The sequence below is a fragment of the Venturia canescens genome, chromosome 4 (genome assembly GCF_019457755.1).
Source record: "Venturia canescens isolate UGA chromosome 4, ASM1945775v1, whole genome shotgun sequence".
In the NCBI taxonomy this organism is placed as follows: domain Eukaryota; kingdom Metazoa; phylum Arthropoda; class Insecta; order Hymenoptera; family Ichneumonidae; genus Venturia; species Venturia canescens.
The window spans coordinates 13,758,591-13,784,767 of record NC_057424.1 but is presented as its reverse complement, the minus strand read 5'-3'; the positions used below and the strand labels follow the sequence as shown (position 1 = coordinate 13,784,767).

At 45.2% G+C, this 26,177-nt stretch overlaps 1 protein-coding gene across 1 annotated transcript in view; it reads right to left on the bottom strand.

The window, feature by feature from the left end:
• The window catches only part of Ser (Serrate), a 48,904-nt gene extending 37,192 nt beyond the window's left edge, over positions 1-11,712 (bottom strand). Inside the window, exon 1 of the mRNA XM_043417048.1 lies at positions 11,388-11,712. Within this exon, the coding sequence (XP_043272983.1) occupies positions 11,388-11,435 (48 nt within the window). The 5' untranslated portion in view covers positions 11,436-11,712. The remainder of the gene's footprint in view (positions 1-11,387) is intronic.
• Between the last annotated feature and the right edge of the window lie 14,465 nt (positions 11,713-26,177).

Here is a 26,177-nt window from a genome sequence, read left to right as displayed (position 1 = left end):
TTACCAGTGGCCGCTACCTGCTCGAGAGTGAAATAGGCCTGCCGAACATCATTTAATTTTCTACATGTTAGCGGTGGAGCAGAGATCGGCGGACTGTGGGCCTTCTCACGACCACGAACTACTCTCGCATACTGACCAAATCCTCTCTCGCACATTTTGTGCACATATATCAGCAGTTACAGTTATACAGACGCTCTCAAAAGTCATGCTGAATATTGAATGGTTGTGTGCGGATCGTGAAATCCTGAGGGGCGATGGACCACCGACGTCACATTTATGGATTAGTGACAACCAACGACGGGTGTTGGTTAAGGAGGGCGGTAAGGGAACTGAGGAGAGTGAATTTGGGCCTCATCGTCGCTCTGGAATTCAGCGTCAGCCGGTTTCGATTATTCGGTTAGCGATCGATGACAAAATTCACAAAGTTCCCTCGCACAATTTCACGCTCCGCCAGATTTAATTCCAATAGTTTTTTGTTAAAATACTATTTATAAGAAGCTGCACATTTGAGGAGCGTAAATTGTGAACTTTTGTAGAGACAGGACCCTCTACGCTGCTAAAAATGGCAGGGTCGTTTAAAAAAATCTTTCAGGCTGTATCCTTCGTGCCTTATGGTTCCTCCGTTCTTTTTCTCGCTGGAGATTACCCACGTGTACCTTTCGTTTATCGTTTTTTGTTTTCGTTTTCTCTTATTTTTCCTCCGCCTCGTCGTTCCTGCTGCTGTTTCTCTCCGAAGCCCTATACTTAATATTATTTGCGAGCCCTTCGGGCTTCTCTCTTTCTTCAGGCTTTTCGCATCGTCTCTCCTTCTCAGTTGCCAGATCGCAATTCTAGTTCTCCTCACCCCGTGTGTTGTGCGGTTACCTTTTTCGAAACGCGCGCGGCGCCCCCTGTTGTTTATAACCCCACAGGACCGGATCGAGCGGCCTCGCGCAAATTACCAAAATAATTAAAAACTCGAAAAACGCTCGTATGTTATGGGCTCTTCCTCCCTCCTCGGCCCATACATATCTACGCTCTCCCCTCGTCGTTCAGCCCAGGATTTACTCTCTCCCGCTCCCTCCCCCCTCGTCTTTTCCCTCTCTGCCAGAACCCGTGGGAAGCGAAAACTGGTTCGCCAAAATTGACCAAAGGCGCCGGACAAAACGGCCTTTCGGCATATACTTCGTGATTAGGACTCCTGAGCAGGGGCTCAGGAGTCGACAAATTGTTGAAAAAAATTAAAAGCTCTTTTTTCGCCGAGTTTATAACGAAACTCAATTCTCCGAACGATGCATTCTCCGATTCTTTGGAAACCGAAAGAAGAAAGTTACACAGACTTTTAACAGCCTTCCGTATCGAGCGTAATTGAGATATCTCACTTGTAAGAAGAGAAAAAAGCGAACGTTGTTTGATCCTTTTGGAGCGGCGATAAGGTACGGAGGAAGCTACCAATTTGTCGTCTCGTGAAAGCATTGAAGCGTAGTTCCCTCGAGTGGATTGCATGGAAACCGGCTCCTGGTGTGAACGATCGTGTAACTTAACGTTCTATCCGATCTCTTTTCGTTCGTATACATACACGTCCGTACTCACATCAAGTTTGTGTATAATAATAATCGTGAGAGCGCTCGGTTTAGCTATCAAAATACTTGAACGACGATCAAAGTGCGCCCCATCCGATTACGCATGCTGAACAGGTGTACTTCGAGAGTGTCACGAAAGTATATCGCGACGACGTCGACCGACTGGACGGCGTATATCGGATATACCGCGGCGTATGAAGGAGACTGGGCGAGTTCAAAGCACGATTAGTCACGCTCGATTTGCCTGGGAGGTCGATGGCGACTCGGTTCACTGAGAATATTCAATAACAAAGACTCTTTCCCTCTGTACAAATGTGGCGATAAAGATTTTCACCGCACTCTTTAGGCCCCATTTTCCTCAAAAATATTCGTCTAATAATTTACAAAATATTGCATAAGAGGACCGTGGGAAAACGCAGAGCTCGTTCGAGCATAGTTATGATTGTTAGAATAAAAAGCGGAAGCCGATTACGATTAAATCGATAATTCTTTTCGTTTGTTTATAATACTTCGAATGGATCCAGTTACATCGAGCCAAATTGCTTTCGGAGCACAACGATCGAGCGTTAAACGGTTAAATAATTGTATAAGAAAATCGACGAAGGTTTCCAAACGGGTTCTACTAATTGCCGGTATACGCATACGCGGCACCACCGGTCCGCAAAGTGCAGCGTCACTCAGTTCGATATCGCGTTTATTAATGAAATAACTGATTGATTCGAAGTAACAAAGAGTTGTATTGATCCGAGAAGATGATCAGCTCGATCGTTAATCGCACCTATGGAGCATCGGTATCATGCGCGTCGGCCCTCGACTCTCCGCAACGAAGCAAAGCTATTGGTGCAATAAGTAGGCTGCTATGTGTAACGCGGCTCGCGGGAAGCTTAATGAGCGTGGGCTGCGCTCGTAAATGCTTCACAGTGTGTATCCAAGACGGTTATCGGCGTATTATACAAAACGCGAGTTGTGAATAATAGGATATATCTCGCGCGGGAGGCCTGTAATCAGCACTCCATAGAGCTATATAATGCTTCGGTGATTATCCCACGATTAGATCGTTGTGCGTAAGGAGGCGCGACAGAGAAAGAGACCGAGGGAGACTTCCTCCTGTTGATGCACGCGCTTCAAAGCGTTTTCCGCATATATGCGCGGCGCGCGTATTACGTATGCGAGACCGTATTAGCAGAGGAGACTGATGGAAATGGGGGAGAGCGAGGTGTGAGGTGTCATAAATAAATTAAAATGGCGAATGCGAGTGTGTCGAGGAGGGATGCAGGAGGGACAGAGTGCAGCGAGTGCGTGGATCGTGTGCTGTATCGGGTGTCGGAGCAGCAGAATGAGAAAAAAAAGTGAGACGAGAGACCGCGCGCGCGCGCGGGACGAGTATAATGGGATGAGCGTTTAATCGTGGCTTAATCACGATCGAGACGGGGCAGAGTATGACGACGCGTAGATCTGCGCGTACGTGAATTCGATGGTTGCACGTGTGCGTAGTGCGCGTCCGTGGATAACTTGACTCTGAAAAAAAGAAGAAGAAAAAGAGGAATATAAAAACAGCAAAACACGAGCCATGCGCAGCCGCGACGTATGTAGATGATTCAAAAAAGAATCAACCTGTTGATGACAGGTTTGTGGGAGGAGCGCTGTGCACGCCTCTCTTGCCAACAAAGAAAGCCCTCTGCTCGGTTGCTCTTTTCGAACCCCACGTAACTTACTCTTCTTTGCTTCTCATCTTTTTTCTGCTTCTTGCTCTCGCTCTCTCTCTCTCTCTCTCTCTCGCGCTGCTTCTTTTTTGCTTCTCATTGTTCCCTACGGAGTGGTCGGCGCGGTGCCGGTGTGATTTCTCGCTACTCTTCGCGACCCCGTGATGAAAGAAAACGTGCCGGGGGTTTTGTTCTCTGTTGCCGCTACCGCGCGGTGTAGCGTCGAACGTGTTCCACTTGTTCAAGGGAGGATCGCAGCGTCCAGTCTCCTCGTCACATGCGGTCTTTGTTTGATACGAACCGATCGCGGGTCGCACTTGCCCGCAAGCTGCTGGAATTGATGGAGAATATAGGAGCACGGAGATAGTCGAGGATACGCTTGGGTCGAGATCCCGGAGAGTTTTATCGTTTTGTTCGTCACGGGGATTCCCGCGGTTGGGCGTGAAATCAGCCCAATTTCGTCGGAGAAAGAGACGGACGTGTGGGTTACGGTGCGGGCGAGCCCTTTCTGACGCTTATCTAGAGCGCGAGAATGTTATTGGATCCGCAGAGATTCGTCATCGTATTCAGCCTGGAAGACAGTTGTTTTAATGGTTCCTTTCGCACTTAAAAGCGCTTCGTTATTGTTACGCACAAAAGAATAGCCCCGACTAAGCTTCCAATGCTTCGTTTTGTTCAAGGACGGATCCCCAATTTCGAGCGTTCCTCGTTACGAGAACTCGGGCCGCATTTGGAGCTCCGTAGCAAGCATTGAAACGACTCAGGACAAACCATACACAGCTCGCTCGAATTATCTGCAAGAATTCAGCAAACGTTCCACGAGCTAGTCCCCCATTTCCTGACTTCCATGGGAGCACGATTCCACGCGGATCCCCAGCAATGATGAGGATAGGGCGAGCCATAACTCTCCGCGGCACTTACACACACTGCTCGAGATAGTAGTAATCCCCGTAGGATGTTCCAGGAAGCCGTAAAGGCCAACGGGAGAATAGAGGACCTGACTGTTGTCGTATATAACCTCGAAGAAGGCCACCGCCGGCAGTGCGGCGGCGGCGACGTCTTTTGCTCTCGTGGAAAAAGGAAATCATCTTGTCCGCGCAGCACGCACCTGTGCGGCGCGCGCGAACGCGTTTAGCGTTCTATCTCTTCACTTTTGTGGCGTGGCTTAGCTGTGTATGCGGATCCTCTAGAGCGGAGCCAACCACCGGCCAAATAGCGGATCATAGGTCCTCACGCAGAAGTTTAAGAAGAAGAAGAAGAAGAAGAAGAAGAAGAAGAAGGCTCGAGTTGAGGAAAGAAAGAAAAACACGAGCGTGTTCGTGTTCACCGTTTATCTGCTGCTGTTGTTATTGTTGCGGGGATCCGAGCAAACTGATGATTGGGATAAAAGTGAACTGGGGGGGAGAAAATTATGGGGATTTTGAAGGTCGTCTAAAATCGGGAAAAACTCTTGGTCCCAGTGGCTTATTCAGGTTCCAGAGTTCATCGGGATTCCCACTGTGCTGACGAGTAACGATAAGTTTGTGAATATTGTTCGTTTCTCTTTAGCCGTGCATTATTCAAGACGCGAAATTCAACGTTCTTTTTCAACCTTCACCGGCTAATGTCCCTATCGCCGTTGGACGCAACCTTATCAAAGTTCAAAAGCTTTTTATCTCGGATCGTTTTCGTGTACGTAGATCGCCGATGAGAGAATCGTGTCTGTGGTCGATCGCGTAAGGGCATTGCAGAGGCAAGCGAGGAAACCGGGTCCGCGGGGTCCTGATTTTTATGGGGGCCTCGCGTGACCGCCGGCTAAACGCTTCGCCCTGCAACCGGCCAGTAAATCCCGAGTGGTCCCGGGAGGTGTGGTGTGCATGTTGGCGGAATGAGATGGTCGAAGAAAGAGAAGGAGGGAAGACCGAGTCCGAGCAGAAGCTTCATTTGCTTGGTTGTTCTTGAAGGAGTTGGGGCGGGGGGATAGGACGCCTTGGGAGCAAAGCCTGTGGGCCAGTTTAAGGCCCATCTTCGTGTTTTCCTTGGCATTGATGGCGTTGTTGTTTGTATCCGTTCTGTACTCTTTCTCCCTGCTGGGCCCTTCCGTACTTCTGGCGAAGATCTTTCGTCTCTAATTCATGGCACGCTATGGCCAACGCAAACTCGGTATAAACCAGCATCGGCAGGAGCACCACCACCAGCAACAGCGGAGAACGTTCCTTCCTCCGATTTCTTCCACGCCAGCCGGGAGATAATCACTCGCGCTTCATTTTTCTTCGGCAGCTTCTTGAGCGGCTGCTGCTCTTGCGCGTGTTTCTCTCAACGTGGTAGACGCGCGCGCTAGTGCACGTGTGTTTCTCTCAGGAGGCTAACAACCTCCACCTGATCAACGGAGCGATGTATAATTGGGATCTGGGCGTGCGGTATAAGCAGTCCCAAGGAGCAGGCCAACACAAAACACACGAGAAGCCTGAGGGTTTAACATCGCAGTTCGAGCAGAAGAAGTATAGCAGAGTGAAAGACCCGAGGGGATCCATATCTATATCGCTATATTAATTTAGTTGAACGACAGGACGCCGGGGACGTCTTGACCAAGTGTCGCGGGCTCCTCTTCGGATCTTGCTCTTTGCTCTCCCGCGGTCTTCCCATCACGAAGCGCGATTCCCAGCCCAAGAAACAAGACTGGTGGGAAGTGAAAAAGCGGATGATGCGACAAGACTGGACCTTAAGTGGTCGCGGTGGCGCAGAGCCAAAGAAGAAAGAACGAGAGAGATGGGGCGGCGGCGGCGGCGAGGGGCGGGAGAGGGGGGGGAGGCAAGGGTAAACAAGAAATCCACTAGAACGTATGTGTTCTCGGGTACCTTCATCCGGACAAATTGATGGCAGAAGGGCACGCTAAATGTTGCTCTCAACTCGGAGCCAAAGTCTTTTAAACTCCAAGTTGAGTCTTCTGGTTTAATGGCCGGGTGAATTATATGGATAAGTACACGCGTATGCGCCTCTGCGTCGAAGAGAAAAGTGCTGATCGGTGACATCGGAACATATCTCTCTCTGCCCCGCGCGCTCTCCCCGTGATTAAGTCCCGAAGAACGATTGATACGACGGCAGCCAGGCATCCGCGTGAGTTCTCTTCCTCTCTCTCTTTCCTGGCTTCTTTTGTCGATGCGGTAGGAGAGGATCGAGGAATGAGCGTAAAATTGAGATGACAACCGTGCTCGGATGAATGTGCACGCAAGAAATTGAAGCTTCACCGAGAAAAAGAAGAGGAGAAGAGAGACCCTGGAGAAACATCCGATCACACGTGTATGGGAATAACGTGCATTATAAAGAGGGACTTGGCGCAGGATTATACAAAGGATTATAAGGATTTTACAAAGTCGCCATGGCTAGTTTGATGCTCTTGCGCATACGCGTTTGCATGTCTTACTGCGTACGTCGGTGTGCGGCTTCCCCGGATTGAGGCGAGGCGTATGCTGGGTGTGAGAGAATTATCCCATTGTGTGACGTAGACACGTAGAGAAGTCTCGAGTCTAAGATACGCTCTCCCCTCTCTCTCTCTCCCTCGAGTTTCCCTCGACCGTCGTCCATATAGTGTGCTCAAAGTTTACAATCACGACTACGTCCATACAAAAAACAAAAAGTCTTGCCAATGACTCACACACGTAAATGTGCACGCGTACGCGAGAAGTGAAAAAGCAGCATTTGAATGTGACTGCGGGATGAAAATCTATTGGAGTCATTTACCGTGGGACGCTTGAAGGAAGGTGACCATTCTGTTTGACGTGATAATACTGCCATATTCTTAGCTCTCGCGTCTGCTGCTCCTACATATCCCTCCAGGCTATCCACGCAAGAATGAAAAAGTTAACACACTACCGAGTCATAATAATTTCCCATGCCCGCGCGACTCTAAGTACACCGTTCCAAGGAAAATGTCTGCAGCCGCAGCGCCTCGAAATTCTAAGTGGCACAACTGAATTATTACGTTTCTTATGGCAATTTAGCTGAGCGTTTATATAGTAATAACGTGTATTATCGGCTCCCAGCGAATAAATGGCTAAAATTCGTGGCATTTGTGGAGTGGGTCGAATCGGTTGACTGGAGGGAACTGGTGCCTTTGATTCTCGATTCTCAAACAATTTTTATTTAATTGCTGATTCAATGAGAATGCAAATATTTATTGAGAAACTTGATAAAATTGGCACACGAGTCCGATGCGAGTCGTGTTGGAAATACCTCTGCGTACTGCTACGAAATATTTTGGGTATAAAACTCTACCCAACCGTTTCCGGGAAAATACAATCACTCAATTGCCAATTAGAAGCTTTTCTCCTCGAGTATAAGCTTGGACACGTACGGGACGGGGATTGCAAGAGTTTAGGGGAGATTGAAAGAGGTAAGAAAGGATATCGCTTTATTATAAAGTTGAATCGAAAGAGCCGCGTGTGTTGGTGAGCGTCGTTACAGCGCGGAGACGAGAAAGTTTCTCGACGCTATGTGATCGTGTCTTTGTCGAATAACGTGGTACATTCGCGCTCACGCGGATGCTCGGAGGATGAAAGGACTCAGCTCGGAGTGGCAAGTGTGTCAAAAAATGGAAATTACGCCGTTGTGCAAGCGAGGACTCAATTTATACGCGTGGAAACATTAACAGGACCTGTGTATGCGCCTCGAACGAGTCAGTCTCGTGAATACAGTCGCGCGGCGAACGGGAAGAAAAGGATCGAGTTAACTCGCGATGAAGCAAATAAGGACGCGCATACGTGAGTTTCGCGTAGGGTGTCAGCGGGAATCCAACTTTATGGTCCACCTCTGGAACTCTCTTTTGAAATGCTCGCAGGAGGAAAGAGAAAAGAGGGGAGAGGGATTTTTTCCTCTCGCGCACGTCGTGACCAATCGCCGAATTAACCAGCATCCTGAGATGATCTCTCGAGAGAAAGAGAGAGAGAGAGAGAGAGAACCAAGTGTGCTTCGCGTGAAAACCGGCACTCGGCGATTCTCTGATGCCCCTCTCATTCTCGCTCTTTCTTTCAGTCTCTCCTTCTTCTCCTTATTTCTTCGAGAGAGCATCACGTCCGCTCCGGGTAATTAAGCCGCCACGCTGCGGACGATGAATTATTGCTTCTGGTGTGTTCTCTGCCTCAGCCTCGATGAGGATCGGGATTCTTGCTCATATTTTCCTCCTTCACTCGCTCCCCCAACCCTTTGCATCGTAGTTTGCCATCCACCTTGGGACTCTGGGGCTGCCGCCGATAAAATTGCCAAAAGGAAGGAGACTATCGCGAATGTGTATTATCCATCTTTATATATACATACACATAACCATTTGGAATTGAAATGGGCGAGTCAGACTACGAATGAAAAGAATATTCTCGCGATCTCTCCTTACGTGAGAGATATGATCGAAGGATTATGAGAGCCTTCGTAAAATCGATCCGGATATATATATCTCCGGATTGAAAGAGTCGACTCGGACGGCAACGAAAAAATATGCGATGCAAAATTCTTGCACGTTTCGAGAGAGAGAGAGAGAGAGAGAGAGAGAGAGAGGGAGAGAGAGCCAACTCGGAATAAGAATTCTCGCTAATCGCTCCCGCCAACTCTCTCTCTTTCCTATGCGTAGCTCCGCAATTTTCCACGATCCAATCAAAGCAATAATAACGTCATTTCCCAAATTACGAGGAAGACCGATTAATTCAGATTCATGATTGAACGCACGGAATTAATTTACATATACGTTTCCACTCGATAGCCGCAACTTCGGAACCATCAGAAATGTACAGCTCAACTTTCCATCTTCAGTCAGATGAGTCATTCGAATCATTCGTGATGTTCTCTGTGCCACGTATTCAAATGATCGCAATCGAAAGCGTTTCTCCGCACAGGAGCTCTTCCGCTAACAGACAAACGAGGGTGGACAAAGAGGCTTGAAGTCAAACACATTTTCGTTTTCTTCTAAATTTCATTTAGTCAAAAGTAAAAAGTGCACGTCATGCGTATGCCTATGAAACTCTCCCCGTGGCGTTTTGCTAAATTTAACGAGAATTAAACAGCGAGAGTACACATATGAACGTGGATGAGAAGGAGATTGGCTCGTCGTACACGTGTGTAACGACCATTTCGGCCCCGCGGTAATTGAAAGAGCGGCTTAATTACGCATGAACGAAATCGTCTCTCATATACATACGTACAAGCGTAATAAACAACAGAAGAACCACACACACACACACACACACACACACACACACACGAGACCCATACATACGCCGAGTTTTAGTCCCATTTGGCCTGATTATGCTTCTTTCTTCGAAACTCGTTTGTAACATACGTATATAAAAATATGTATAATACAAGCGTGTATAATTTCTCGTAAAAGATTCGCGAAACTCGGGCTTTTTTTAATTCCTAAACTGCGGCCATTATTCCCGTACTTTTGAGCTCGGTTTGTACGAAGGTGGACAAACATACGTGGCAAAAAAACTCAACGAAGACTTTGAAATATAAATTGTAATTGCTGATGAAAGAAAAAAACGGAAAACTTAACGAGACCGGAGAGCATTTTTATTCGCGTAAAACATCAACGTTGTGTTATTAAGTGCTGGTAGCCATCTTCTTAGATACACATTCTTTGCTCTTTTTTGTCGTATCATCGTACTGCTCTGCCACCACCCTCTCCACCGCCCTTCCCAGGCAGCTTCTATATTTTCTTTCAACGTGTTATTAAACTGTACACTCGAGTTTCCTTCATCTTCCTTGGAATTTGCGTAGTTTTTTTTTTTTTTTTCTTAAAATACTGTGGATACCGGCAGAAAAACGGAATGAGGAAATTCGTGAGCATGGGAATATCGGAAAATATCGGTCACCTCATTCACCAAGTTCACGAACAAATATAAGTGCGTCGACAAATCGCATATGTCAGCTTAGAGAAGGTTGCATATTTTTGATATTTTTTTTTTAAGAGTTTTTTCAAAAAATGGATTCCAGTGAACAGCTTTGCGGAAGTTTCGATCTCGAAACCGCGGCATTCCAGATATAAAAATTAAGGTTCTGCTCTTGAAAGTAGCTTCCTGTATGATTTCAATGGATCTAGAACACGGGGTTGGACCCACTCAGATATTGTATTTTCCAATGCACGTGTGGAAGGGGAAGGATTAGATGGTTGTGCGACGAAAGTCTCCAAGAAGATTTTTCCTCCCCTCGTAAATTCTTGTCTCCTCGCACAAAAGTGCCTCGAGGTGGTTTAGATTGTTGTAAAGAGTGCAGCCTCCCGAGCAGTGAAAGTTTCGATTATATTAGATATGAGAAACGTGCATACGAGAGTCCCGAACACACTGACACTCGCACAGACACGCACACACACACACGACTAGGTCAATAAATAATTCGTCCTCTTCGTCTCTCCTTTAAATTTCATTCGCGCATTTTTCTCTTCATCGTGCAATTTGTTCGCACAATCATTTTGCATCTCTTATTATTAGGTACGTGAATAAATAAAAAAAAGAATAAACAAAAAAGAAACAAAACGAAGGAATAAAAAAATTTCATCACCATCGAGATAATTTATTCCGCTCGCGAGATGCAAAGTGCATCGAAGTGAGAGTACGTGGAAAGTTCGCACGATCCATTCACATGTATACGTATATAGAAATGACATTGTGAGAAGACGTGCTCGCGGTTCTGTTCGGTCCCTCGTTTGGAACGACGATCAAAAGTATTTTATCAGCTTTACATTAACATGCAATGTTAGAGAGTTTTATTTGCTTCGATATTCGTATCGTTCAAGCTATGATATTTTGTTTTTGGTTTCGAATAATCGCGAGCTTGTTGTTATAAAATTTCTCTCAAATTGAGTTTGTCGGTTGACATTTTTCGTTTCCCACTTTGAGCTTCTTTGTCGAATATTTTTGTAGTATTGGAATTAAATTTTGTAGTATGTGGAATTAACAAAAACAATTTCGAAATTATCTGATGCGATGCAAATCGGAAACAACATAATGTAAATTCGCAGCGCCGAATGCCAAGAAGAAAGTCGCGCGAGAATACGAGAAACTTCGATCGACAATTTAAGCTCTTGTCCAATAATAATAAGGTAGGATTAGTAATGGCACGGAGAAAGAGTTGCCGCAGAAAGAATGAAGGATTTTACCTGTATGAGGTGAGCAAAGAACAGGACGTAGGCGGCGGCCGCCCTCATGGCTTCCCTCAGGAATCCCTCGACTACCGCATCACCAATCGTCGTTGCTCCTCGCACGTACGTTTCGGCTCTCCAGGCACAATAAATATAATCCTTTTATCCTTGTACAATAAAAATAATTCCAGCACAGAGGAGAGAGAGAGAGAAAAAAACTCCTTCCGATCGTACTTTGCACTTTTTTCTCTCTTCTCCGTCACGATTATCGCGATGGATTGATAAAAAAATGAACACTTCACAGTATCGTACTCATATCAAGATCACGAAAGGAATTTCCATGACGCGCACACACTCAAAAAATAGTAGCACTTTGAGCACTTTCTGCGGGGTCACGAATGAGCTCTTTTTTACTTTTATTATTGGAGAATTATTTTTTTTTTTTTTTCACCACAATTACGGGGAGGTCAAATGACCGCGAAATTTTAGCCCCTTCGCTCGGCAAATATCCGGTAATTGAGCGAGAGAGTTTTCGGTGAGATTGAGGGTTGCCGGTGCGCCGAGCAGGTGAAATTTCGCACTTGGACGCTTCGATGAGCTTGCGGACGAGCAGGAAGTCGTTGTTTTGTCTTACGGAACTTGGTGACGAAGCGGAACCGATTTTCAGGGATACTGAGAGGGGAAATATATCACTTTTGACATGCAACTCAAGATTGGATAATTAGAAATGTGCGATTGCTACTTTTTTGGCGATCGCACCTTTCCCCTCGTAATTGCTCGGGAGTTCGCACTTCCGTGACGTTTTTTCCGAGCGACTCTTTGCCTCCCTTTCTCGGCTCCTCGTACACTCGATCAGCATCCGCGGGGCTTAAGTTTCTTGTCCCGTCCGCGTCACTGGAACGCGTTTAATTAAGCAGATCTCGATGGCGGGAGAAGAAACATTGAGTCGGGCTTTTTCCTCCTTCCTAGCCGCTCTTTCTTCGACGACAGTATTTACGGATACATACAGATATAGAGGTTAAATATGAGAAGACCGGTCGTTCCTTAGGCGTGTAATTGATCGACGTTTAAGGACGTGCTCGCATTTGTACCCCTCGTATTTCTGCCTCTCTTTCAACTTATTTCAATCTGTACACGTCGAACTCGAATTAAATACAGAAATTAATTCGGATCACAAACCCGCTAAAAAATTTACACTTTTTTCTTCGCACGTCGCTCGATACTCGCCGAAACGTGAGATCATTTTTTTTCTTTTATTTCACCTTAAACTTCGTTTGTACGTGGCTGTAATTGACCGATCCACGTGACACTGAAACTCTCAACACTGCATGTTCTTCTTCCCTTTTTAACTTCAACTGCAATTAATCAACTTTTTATTTCATTTATTTATATCCCAAGTAGAGGAGCTCAGAGTGAAGTCAGACTTCGGGGTTCACGATTCGGGTGTATGATTATTCCTCCAAATACGTAGATTCGCTTCGCGCTTATCTCGGGCTTCGAATCCTCATTCGATTTCGTACGCGATAAACAGCACTCACTGATTCTCACTATAAATCCTTGAGTCTCGTAGAACAAATGAAAAAAGGTAGAAAAAGGGAGAATCCGAATGAAAATTTGTAGTTTTTAGTTTATTTCTATAAATCACTGTAAACGAATCGTGCTCGATTTGATTATTTGGGGGTTTTGTTGAAAGGGGTGAAGTGAAGAGTGGTTGGGATTGTTAAGTCGCCCGGAGGAGTACACTCGATGTTTTGTATCTCTCTTTCTCACTCTCGGTATATCCCTAGCGAACCGGGATCTTCTCCTGTAACTTCCTTCTTCCCTTGGCCGGTCGTCCTTGCCGCGGGGACTGTGGCGAAGACACAGAGGGGGCAGTAGCAAGGATCGTTGGAGTCGAGTCTCCCTCTCTTTGTATCGTTGATTCTCAGGGCGAAGGATGCTTCGGCGTTTTTTCCTTTATATTTTTCAAGCTTTTCTCCTTGAGCTCGGTCACGCACAATCACTTGAGAAACCGGCGAAAGAAGCCCGAGTGGAAAACAACAACTCAAAACGTCGTACAACCAAGAGGCACTGTTTAGAGTCGTAAAAGGGTTGATTCACTGTCGTAGCACTTCCGGTTTTCGCACGTCGGTGAACGTCCGCGTAAACGATTCGTAACGACGAACCGTAAAGGGATTGAAAATCACTCGAAATTGATTATTTTCGATGATCACCAAAATTTCATCGCGTTTCCGAGCGAAAACAAATGAACGAAAGGGAAAAAATAAAATAGGATGTAGCGTATATTTTATGGCGGTGTAATCGCACGTCGAGCTCCAAATGAACGGGCACCTCCGCGGGGTACACGTGGCTCGGTTGCTCCGGGGATACTGAGTCGGAGCCGCAGGCCGGCCTGCGGGCCTCCCCCCTCTTTCTTCCTCTCTCGCTCTCTCTCTCTCGCTCGTTTTCTCTCCCCCTTGCCCTTCCCCTCGAGACCCCCTTCTCCGGGGTCCCGTACGAACTATATACGACGGGACGAACTATAGAGGGCCGTAAGAGCCCCATGGAATATCTCTTCGCGCGCTGTACCATCGCCAGAAACGGAGAGATGGAAATATCGGGGCACGAACGAAGGGAGGGGGGAAGGAAACCCCTCCGGGGCCCTCGCGCGCTTACCCCGACGTCTTTTTCTTCCCTCTGGACAAACTCGCATCTCTTTTTCTCTTCATTTATCCGTATACATGTATCCGATGGACCTGTGATCCTCTCGCTGCATCCAATACCTGAATACACGCTTCCCCGCGTGCTCTCTTGTATGACGTTCTCATAGTTTTTCATGAAACTGACCGCGCTGCCGCGGTGAAAAACACGCTTCGAACTCGCGAGGGATTCTCCGACAGTGACTCCGAGTAAATCAACCAAAGTGTCCATTTTTTCTGCTGCATTTGCGCTCCTCCGAAGTTATACGAGGATCTAAATGTAGTCGGAGACTAAGGATTTTTATAGGAAAGTATTCGAATGATTGTACAACGAATGACCAGAGTAATGATGTCCCGTTTAAATTCTTACTGCCAGATCCACCGAGACGAACAGCAATTCCAACGATTCGGAATTAAAAAAAAACTGCATCGACCCTGCCAACAATCAGCAAAAATATTATCCACGAACCCAAAGCTCCGCAGTTATTCCCCAATATTTGCTAAGCGGTTTGAAAAACCCGTTGAAAAGTCACTTGACACAAATATTGTTACCCAAGCCCACGTTTTTACGGTTCGACGAGAATCGTACTGGAGAAGGATTCGAGTGGACGTGTATGAGTGAACGAGAGAGGCCTGTTGTGCAGCGTATATGCGCAAGGATTTCTTCTGAACCCATGGCCTATCCTCGCGGTTAGCGCGTCTTCATATGTATGCATCTTGCGCTGCACCATGCAGCGAATACACAGACACACGTGCAACGCGTTATACAAGATGGCGTAGCGCCAAAAGGGCGTCGAATGAGTCCGTGAGATGCCTGATACGCCTTTTCCGTTCCAAATGCCACCGCGCGGTGTTCCTATATACACACTCGCCATTCTATCCTCGTCTCGCTCCTTCTCCTTTCCCCCCTCTCTATCGGACTTATCTCATTCCTCCCTCTCGATTTTTCCCTCTCTCTTTCTCTCTTTCCGTACCTTTCTACCGTACGGTGCATTACACGTTATACTACACTTGTGCTTGGCGCTCTCCTCCGAGACTCGCGAGCTCTCTCGCTCTCTCGTTCACTTGGCATGGGATGCTGCACTCGCAGGATCGTTCCTATAGCTCCGCGCCTCTCTCGCGTATCTTACAATCGGTTTCATCACGAGTACCATGCTCCCAATGTGTATATACGTGTATATGAATTCCTCTATATTTATATGCATCGAAGTATATATACACGAGAGGCACATGGCGTCTCTAATACAATATATATAGCACACTGCACACTATACTTTGCTCTCACCTCTTCAGATCACTCGCGAATCCCACGACTATATTTCTAGACTATATACTCCATCGACGTATATATATACATATACGTGCTTACGATACTTATGATATTTCAACTTCACATCCAACAGTTTCGAACGATTGCATTCGTTTCATAATGTGTATATATACCATTGCAAAGACACTTTGCGTTTTATTTGACTGCCATTTTGCTCTGGGAATGTTGCCAAGTTATTTGGGCCTGTCATCTGTCAGACGTTGGGAGATATGATTTCTAGAGACTCTTTTATTCGTTGGGCAACTGGGACGTACTTTAATTCGATTCGTGTCATTTGTGAATAATAAAGGAACACATCGTAAGATTTATATATTTTATACTGATTATACAGAATTTATTTGTTTTGCAATATTTGAATAAAAAATTCAGAAAAGCCTGCTGAATTTGTTGCTGTAAAATGATCGGAATAGTGATGATTTGGGAGTTCGCGGTTTTTTCGGAATTTCATGTTGAGAAAGTAAACGAAAATGACTCGAGTGTAGTGCGAGAGTAAAACGTTAAAAATGTCTGCAAGGAATGTTGGTTCTTAGTTGCTCGGGTAGGCGTTGCGATGGGTTTGAAAATTGGCGATAAAAAAAAGGAGTATCGGTGTATAGTAACGAGTGTCGATGACTGTTTTGTTAATTATCGGATAAACTGGTACCTCGCAATTGGGGACACCACAAAAGCCTCGAGATTTTGGCTCTCTTGTGCACTGCTGGCACGCTATTACTTATTCGAGAGTTGCTCGCACATCGCGTTCTCGGTCGATGGGAGCTCGCGAGCCTCGCGGTCGTCGTCGACTCTTTTCTTCGCTCTCTTCCACCCAGAAGGTTTACCCGTTTGCAAGCAGAGTTTGTGCTTGTTCGCCTGCCACACGGGTTGATAACCCTCTCCCGCGGTAAAGGGCCTCTTTCTTTCTCTCTATCATCCTCTTTCTTTCCCCCTTGGACGAACGAGTTTAGTCGAGATACGAGGGCCAATATACACGCTCGTTATTAATTGCTAATTATTGAGATAATACGAAATTCACGCGAAATGTGGGCTCATCGATTGCGGAACGTTAAATATTGCAGGCGATTAAGAATTCGGAGGTTTCTCGCAAATGCGACTGAAAATTTGCTGCGATCGACTCGCCAGAGTTATTCGGATGAAAATCATTGAAAAAGTTCATTTGAGAAATAATTCTTCTCGATGCTGAGCAATCGGAGAGAGGGAAGCTGCGGAGGATGGAAAGAAAAAAACAGTGGGAAAATGTACGTGCTTGCGTGCTTGGAATATTTCGTCTGAAAAGGATACAAAAAGTCCGACTCCAGATGCAAGTTTACGAGGCTTCTGATTTCGCAAAAAACGGTGGATTTGATTTAGAATACCTGTCACATATTTTATGCGGTGAGACGTACAAGATTGCAGGGAAAATTATCGCGTTTATTCCGGGAGAGGCAGGCAGAATAATTTTTGGGTGATGCTTGAAGGAGCGAGCAGGCCTCTGGAAAAGAAGACGCGGACGCGACGAAGATCGAAAGATCGAAGAAGTGCACGCATCGAGAAACGATTATGAATAATGGATAGAGGTCCTGTCGCGTGTCCTGTGTAATTATCCGGTATCGAACGAACCAGAAGAGTCTCTTTTCCCGCGAGAGCGAGAGATATTGCCCCCGGTGTTTGAAAAAAAAAATGCAAAAAAGCGATACACGAACGCGCAATAACCGGCGGACGATAGCTCCGACATTTTCCTCTTTATACGCGTTCCATATTACTCCCTTATCGTTTTTACGTTCCGCACTTGCACCTCTTCGGAGTATCGCCCGGCTCATTGAATCTTTTCGAGATTACACGCCCTCCGATCATTTAAATACACAAAATCGCTTTCAAACTGCATTTCAAGTTTCATTTTTACCTCGCCGTCACGTAATAAAATTATTTACTTCTTTTTCTCACCGTAGCTTCATCGATTTCGGCAACAATTCGGCGGAAGAACAGCGTCAAAAAGGCGCATCACAACCCCTCCAATATTTAACCGCATCTCTGTTCATCCCTCGAATTGCAATTTCACCAATGCCTCATCCTAGTTCGCTCTAAATAGAAAAATAATGGGAAACGTCGAGCTGCGACGATCGCCTCAAACGATCCTCCCTCTCCTCCCGGAATATCTATTGAGAGATTAAGATAAAGAAACGAATCGATTCGAAAAAAGTTTACAACATTACAAAATAGCCGAAACAGTGGAGATCGTGTGTCTCATGGCGGGAATAACGGGGACACGGTACAAAGGATAGAAGCGGAGCAAAGTAACAAAGATATGAGCACACGAAGCTGGATATTATAAAGGAATACTCGCGTGGAGAGCGTCGAGGCTGATGTACAGTGTATATCGTTACAAGCGCGGTTGGAAGGTTTGCTGCACCAAGGAAAGAGTGATAGAGCGAGGGAGAGAGAAATAGAGAAAGAAAGAAAGAGTCAAGGAGTAGGATAGCGTGGCTGGGGATCGAACTGACGGACAGACAGAAGTAGTAGTAGTTGTAGCAGTAGTAGTAGTGGTAATAGTAGTCTGTAGTTAGGTAGTAGTACCACTGAAAATCGTGGTAGTAGTAGTTGTAGTGGGATGCTGCTGTAGTCTGATCGAGTACGGTACGTATTCACTGTACAGGTAGTTGCAAGATTTCAGGACGAGATGCGGAGAAGAGGAAGGATATTGCAAGTAAAAAGCAAGCGCAGAAGGTCCTCGGTTATTTTTCTATGGGAGCTGCTTAATTCATTGTTGAGTTATTAATGATGAATCGGAGATCCGCCCAGAGCGGTGGCCGAGCAGAGGAAGAATTGGGCGGATCCGCCACTTGACCGCAAGGAATTGGAGGTCGCTCAGTAGTCAAAGGTTCCACAACAATGTGCCCAGGATAAAAATGAGCATCGACTTTTCTCTCGCTGATCGTGCAATCTATTCGTGAAAGCGACTTTGTGAACGCGCTGTAGACAACAGTGGCTTCTGCATTCACTGTCGAGCTCAAGCGTACGTTTATATATATATCTATAGGGTAATTTCTTAACATGGCTCTTTTTCCCTCTTAGAAGACTCCGGAGTTCTGCACTCTCGGAGGAATCTTGGCTCTCTCCACCTCCAACGAAATGAACCTCCGACTTGGTCTCCCTCGCTCGCATCACTCTCAGCATCTATTCCTCAGCGTCCGGCGAGTTTCCCCTCCTGTTCCTCGTGTTCTTTCATACCATACGCCCGTCACTGGCTCCAGGGAGGGGGAAGGCCCCTCTGGGTCCTCTCGAGGCCTCCTTTCCTCTCTTTCACTCTTCGTATTTCTTTCTCGCTCTTTCTTCTCTTGAACTGCCGGCGGGCATCACGATGGTCGCTACTCGGGGCGCTCTCCTCTTGGCTCTGGCCAGCGGCCCTCTTCTCTCTGACTTTTCAGCGCTCTCTCTCCCTCTCTCTCCCTCCACGCTCACCTATCGCTCTCCCTCTTTCACGTTCGCAGCCTCAAGCGCATGTACAAATACACGTCCACACGTAAAAGAGAGCCCCGAGGGTCAAGGAACTCCCTCGGGAACAGGTTCACCTCCACTTCTCTTCCTCCCGAACCCTCTCGACCACCCTCCTCTCCCACCAACGATCCCACCGCCGCCCTATGCCCCCACCGACTCTCTTACCTTAGGGCTTTACTCCTCGTTCCTTTTCCTCTTATTTCTCTTCATACTCTTCTTTTTCTCTTATTACACCCGCGGGGCATGCAGTACCCCCCCAGGCATTACCAACGTCCAGGCAAACCACACGCTCGCCCGGACCAATGTATACACCTTCTCCTCTATAAACACACACGGAGAAAATCTCACCGAGAGAAGTAAATCTCTGCGCTTTGGCTCTGTTCCACCGACGATCGAATATCAAAAACAAAAGCGCGTTTATCGCTTTCATGCGGCATTTCTGTCTCATAAGCTTACCTTTTCACTTGGAAATTACCTCCGGTAGTGACCAAATTTTCATCATACTCTTCTCATTGACGCGAGCCACGGAATAATATTCGTTTCCCAATTTTACAAGGCACTTTTCTTGAGTCGTGCCACTACGAAATTGGAGATTAAGATAATTTTGTAAAAAGCTAGAAAGTCTTTATTCAATTATCCATTCCAGTGTTGAGAAATCATTCAAATGTTTATCTACGTACGAAAAGCGAATTTTGATATTCTTATTCGTAGAATGACGTTGGATCATTATTATTCTTTTTTTCTTTACTGCGTTCATTCGATCGATCCCCACACTCCCTATATCGTGAATTTCAGTCCAATTTCATTGCACAATTTTATTTCATACTCATAGATGTCAAGATGAAAAAACTGAATGCAGCCTCCCTTTCAAGATGGTGATAAAATAATAACATTCTCGACCCCGAAGACTCGCGGTCTCACATTCATGCTTGACCTTCCCATAAAGTATAAAAGATCACTGAATACCGAAAATGCACGGTTTTTGTAAGGACGATTTGACCGAGCTATAAAACGAAGTGTGCGCACTTATGCGTTTATTATCAGAATCTGAAATTAACACCGAGCTCTGTCTCCCTGCTTTCGCTCTCTTGTTTTTTCGTATTTCTTCGGCAATTCTTCCTCATTCCCTCTTTCTTCCTTGCCCCTAACTGCCCTTAGTTTGTTTCTCTCTGGCCAGTTGTTTCATAATATGTAGTACATTTGGTATATCGGAGTACGAGATCGAGCTAATCGGATTTTCATGGGAGAGATCGAAGGGAAAATAATAAAAATGAAGGTGGCGATCGAGGGGCGATCGAAAGAAGAGAAATGATAATAACTTATACGTATATTTGCACACACGAATGCCGAAAGTACACGCAAAGGTGTTTAGGTGTGTCTTTTCCTCTTCTTTTTCTCCACTTCTCCGTTCTCTCGCGTCAGACTGTTCAGAGCACACACGAGATAGTAGATTCCACCTGTGCCGCTGCGTTCCCCATCCTTTAATCTTCTCCTTCTTTCTCTCTTTCGTATTTATTCACCCTATATGCAAACTCCGTATTCCTCATAATTTTCTCTCTGCATCTCCCTTCGTCAGGAACGTTATGTAGCTGCGATCTCATTCCCGCGCAACAAATCTCTCCTTCATTTTCTCGTCTTCTCGCTTTCGTGCTTACGTCTTTCGCTCTCGCCTTCCCCTGGAGAACTTTCGGAAGGTTGGTCCGGGTGAAGAATTTTTTTCGATAATTCAGTACTCAACGAAGTCGAAGGTGGGATTTGATCGAACTAATTCCTGCTGGCCTGAGGACGTGGAAAGAAGTCGAGCAATTTTCTATTACTTCAAAGCTTACTTCAGTCCGAAGAGGGTAGGAAGTTAATGGACTTTTGTTGAGTGAAATTATCATAACGAATCGTTGAAGTCTGATCGGAAATAAAAAATGAGTGAGCGGCTAGCGGTATACTTAACAAACAATTGATATTTTCCATTGGTTCGTAATCATTGACGATCAGTTTCTCTCTTCCTTATCACCGCGTCGGAGCATTGAAATCTCTCGATGTGGCTGTCAATAATCGAAATTCTCGTTTGACGTCGAACATCGCGAGTTTAAGAGTGTGGGTTGATCCACCTTAATACGAGTCTATATACGTGTGTATTTAAATGTATAACATACACGTGAAGTGCATGAAAAGAAGAGAAAGATCCTCGAGATGGTCTTGCCCGATAAGCCTAAACAACGTAAGTCATCGCGTCACGCTCGATCGCGCATTATCCTCGTTGACCAACGACTCTATACACTTATATATTAGAGGTCGACACGAGAAAAGGCGTAAGTGGAGTCGGAGCTCTCGAAGAGCACAAGCGGAACCGCCATTTTGCATGCATATCGAGACGCGCACGTACGTAAAGATAGTTATGCAAGCTTGGATCGCTGGTAAAGGAGCAGGAGCAAAATGGTGGCCTCTGCCCGCTGGATCTTGATCTCCACAACGGATTTTCCGCATTGGTGAACACCTCTCGCGGAGCCAGAACTCTTCTCAGCTGCCGAATGTGCCCTCGAGATTCTGCTCCTATCGCTGTTTCACGTTTCCCGAGTGAATAACAACTTTGGCTTTAGCTACTGAGGCAAAAGATGACGCGGGAGTCATGAATCATCACGGTGATGCTGTTGTATGCAAAAAATTAAGGTTTATCTAGCCTTTTTTTCACGATTCTCTCGAGAGCTCACGTGCAGTCGATAGTCGTTTTTTAAGGTGCTCTGCCTCCTCGGCACGGTTGTGTGAGACTCTGAGTGTGCACGTGTGTGCGCGTGCGCGCGCTGGTTCGAGTTAGTTTAACGCCGGGTCAGTGAAGCCCGCTCCCGATAAGAGCTGCTCTCGAGTTAATTAATGTTGAAGAAAAAATAAAAATATTAGCCGCGAAGAAAAAAGAGGAATATTAAAAAAGCGGAACGAGGAGAGAGAGAGAGAGAGAAGCAAGAAACCCTGCGATAAGACGGAGAGCTCTCTCAGCAAAAAACGAAGGGACGTGTAAGAAGGGAAAAAAGGAAGAATCACCTGCGTGTGTTTCTGTGTTTGAGTTTATATATAGGTTTATGAATCGTTGAGAGTGTTGAGCTACAGCAATTATACCGAATAATCCTCGCGCAGGATCGAGGCGAGGGAAAAGGACGAAGACTCTTATCTAATCGACAGGCAAATTCGAGCCTCGAGAAGAAAACAGCTAACCTCCTGCTCGAACCTTTCGCACCTTTCTCTCTTTTTTCTTTCTTCCCTCTTGGCTCTCCCTCCCTCAGCAATCTCATTTTCGGCCCTCCCGTTCCTGTGCCATCATTTCGAACGTACCATATGTGACTCGGCAGAATTTTTGGCTCATGGGAATTTTCGGGAGTCATTAAAAATGAATTTTAGGTGCAACGACCTCCGAGGAGCTCTAAATCGATTGAAATCCCTCGAATGAGCCTTTATTCACGTGTATATCGGACTCCGAAGTATCCGAATTAGTAGATTCTGGATTTGGAAGCTGACAAAATTATGAACAGGGAACTTGGGTATTCGCCTCGGATGACTTTTCTCTCGCACTTAAAATCTTTCATTCGCCATTACATGTTGCGTGCATCGCTCGCGGGTATCGAAAAAAGCGTGGAAGCAAAAGATTATTCGTATTTTCTCTTCCATCCCTCGTCCTCTTTATAGCGTAGGATAGTATGTGAGAATGCATGAGAGGAGGGAGGCTATCTGGAGGGTCAGATCGTATTTATACAGAAGACGAGCTCGCGCGGGCGCGCGATTGTTAGTTAAAATCCCATTAGTAAAAATCCCGGTTTTGTTGGTCCGGGTCGCGATCCCCTCCGTCCTTCTCTCTTTCTCGCCTTCCTCATTTGGCTCTTCTCTTACGACTGCGAGTGGCGAGACCGTTTTCGGTGCCCGTTCTTGCGGGCACGAGCGTCGCTTCGAGGAGTTGCCCTGCTCCTCGAAACGTTGCTCTCTTCTCTCTGCCATCAAGATGTCAACCGCGGAGGAGATGCCGGCTCTCTGATATATTGGGAGTGAGAGCGCACACGAGCGCTTTTTAACGAGGAGAAGAGTGGATTCGTGAACTCTTTGTGTATATGTGTGTTTGTTAGAGTCCAACATGAAATATTCTTCTCTCTCTCTCTTTTCCTTTTCTACGTTTTTTCCTTGTTTCCGAGCACAGCCACCGTGTCTCCGTACAGAGTGTCCTGAAAATCAGTCGACGAGGTTCTGACCGCATGGACGCGACATGGGCGGAGGTTCTGGACACAAATTTCATCTGCGATGGACCGTTAAAGAGACATCGAGTAATGAGAGTTGAGTAACGGCGCAAGAGTCGTGAACGCTGCGCATCAAGCGAATGAAGCCCGAGATCCTTTGGTCTCAGAATTTTGGAATCTCGTGACACTGCACTATCACGATCTTCGTGATGATACTTTCCGGACTGCCTGTATATTCGTATATATAGGACAGAGAAGAACGAGACCCTCGAGAAACCATTTTCGGTGTGTCCCAAGAGTCAACAGGTGTCTCCTACCTGTCGTTCACTCCGCGTGGGTCTGTCTTTTCGAGCGTACGTCCAAGAAAGGGGGAGGGCGCCTCTGCTCTGATATTTTCTTCTCCTTATCTTTTCTAAGCGTTCCTCTATGGGACTCTCCTCTTCCGTCTCGTTCTATATACATGACAAAAAGTTCACTTGATCCTCGTTGAGAGACAGATCTTTCCATCTCTTTGTCTCCTTATTCTATCTTTCTCTCTCAGTCTCGCATATTTCTCGTGAGACTTATCGAAATCCGTTTAACCTTCGCGGTGAATATATAAGTGAGCTGAGAAAATAATGGCTCTCAGCAGGGAGCACCCACGACTTTTCTAGGACTTCTCACGAGAATCCCACACAGCCACAACGATGACGATGAGTGAGTGGCTCCCTAAAGTGTCGAGAATTATATCCACTACCGTTGCTTTTTACTTCTTCTTCCAATTTTATATTCTTTCTGCTTTTTCTTTACGTAGTAAATATATTGATACGACGATTGAATAATTGATTCGTTTCAATTAGGAAAGATATTTTTGGCAACGCTGAAAATCGCTTGATTCGGGCCTCATTAATTTGATTTAGAAGCGCTACGACGACATCGCGGCGTGCCTTTTTCGATATGTTTCGCGAAAATAAATATACTATCGAATATTCAACACAATTTTTTCATCGACGAAAACGACGAATACTCCATTCGCATATATTTTTACAAGCGTATCTGTTTCATTCGATTCGAGGTGTTGAAAATCATGGAAGTTCAGCTCCTACTTTGAGGGGCTTCCAGAGCGCGGCGGCTCTCATGCTTATACATCGAGACTAGTCGCTCTGCTACCAACCTGATACCTGATTTTTCTGTTTTCTGCGCTTTTTCCTTCTTTTCGTTTCTTTTTCTTGCTTTGTAAAGTTGCCGCTCCAAAGGTTTGTGCGAGCGTATCCTGAAGTGTTCGACGAATTTTCGTGGCAAGATTTTGAATCGTTTGTCACGTCAAAACTGTATTAGCCATGAAGCTCCGTGCAATTGCAGGTAAATTTATGATTTTTCCGCTTTTCGCAGAACCAATTTTTTTTCCAATTTTGCAAATATACGTAAAACACGATCAAGAAGATGTTATTTGAGCTCTAACTACTCGCCGTCATTTTTAAATCGATAAAAACTCCTTTAAATGAGTTCTTCGATAAGTTGAAAAAAAAAGAAAGTCAGATTACCTCATTCTTTGCAAGCTGCAGACTCAACTATCTTTCTTGCGATGAAAGATTGTTTTTTTCGGGTCGTGCTCAATCATTGATTCCTTTCTAAACGATTCCGTTCGTATCTCTTATCCAGCCGATCAATTACTGGGGATGTTTAACAGCGGATTCTACGACAGGAAGGTTCGTTAAAGGTGGTCCCAAGAGTATGAGAGACGAAAAATCTTTATCGCGAAAGATGGAGCAATTGGGAGCCGATCATTTCGTCGCCTTGGTGAAAATTCTCAAACGGTTTGAATGCACGAGAATTTGTATCAAACTAACGTGCCTATGAGTAATTATTTTTGGCGGTTAACTTCAAACGCTGACATAATGACATCCATATCGCATTTTAGAAGACGATCGGGCTAATTATTATTTTTCTCGAATTCTAATTTCATATTCCTTGTCTTATGTAGTTGTATCAAATTTGTCGAACAGTTTGCTTGAACACAACCAAATTATTCAGTACAAAATCGCGCGCTTTTATACCATTGACAGATGAATTTTTAGACGACCAATGATGAAGAGGATTCAGCTCTCGTGGAAAAACTTTTTTACGTCACGAATACGTTTCCCTGAGGAATGAATTTTTCAAAAATCCACTCGTTTTTAGTCTCAAAGTTTTATCTATCGAGTTACGTACTTTCCATGGAAGCTGAGTCACCGTTAGAAAAAATGAATACGCAGAACGTGACTTATTAAGAGGATCGTGTGTATATCATTTCGTACGAAAATGATTATCAGAAAAACTATAGTGCAAAACTCACTAATATTTAAGAAGTCGTTATCACAAGTTTTATTTAAAAAGACTGTTCACACAGCTTGAGGAAACTATAAAAATATAATCAAAACAATGGAAGACGGCACGTGCCGCAAAATTATCGGTTTCTAACAATACACACGACTTTTGTTACTGTTCTGCGAAATTCATTAGCCAATTTCTGAGTGGCACTTTGAATTTTTTGTCACGTTTCTCCACTCCCTCTTTCCTTGTCCCCATCAGCTATTGCAGTAGCGATCGATTTTCTCTCCTCGCAGTCTACATCGATTTCAAAAACTTCGAGCATCGGACCAGAAGATTTGCGGTTTCGAATTTTTCCATCTGATTTTCGATTTCGGTTCAATCACAACTAATCATCCATAAGTCCTTCAGGTAAGTGATAATCGAGCTCATTGTAATTTTTCTGAATATTTTCGGAGATTAATATGAACCATCAAAGTTCACACGTGTCTCAGAAAGCCCTATAACATTTATTGCGGAATAAAGTTGAATTAATTCGTTGAATTAATAATGTTATATCATCTTCACGATACATAAAAAAGTAAATAAAAGTAATATACGGATGTTTAGGTAGAAATGAGTTCCCAAAAAAAAATTTCGAATATTAATGTGAAATTTCTCCGATCAAATTTTTCTTGAAATCGTAATGATTTATCACTGATGATTTAAAGAACTAATACTGGGTTTTCATTGATTACTTCAATCAATCAAAACAGTGCTCATATATTCCATATTTTTTTTTCTCAACAGTAAAACAAACACAAATAACATTCGCAAATCTGCGGTGACA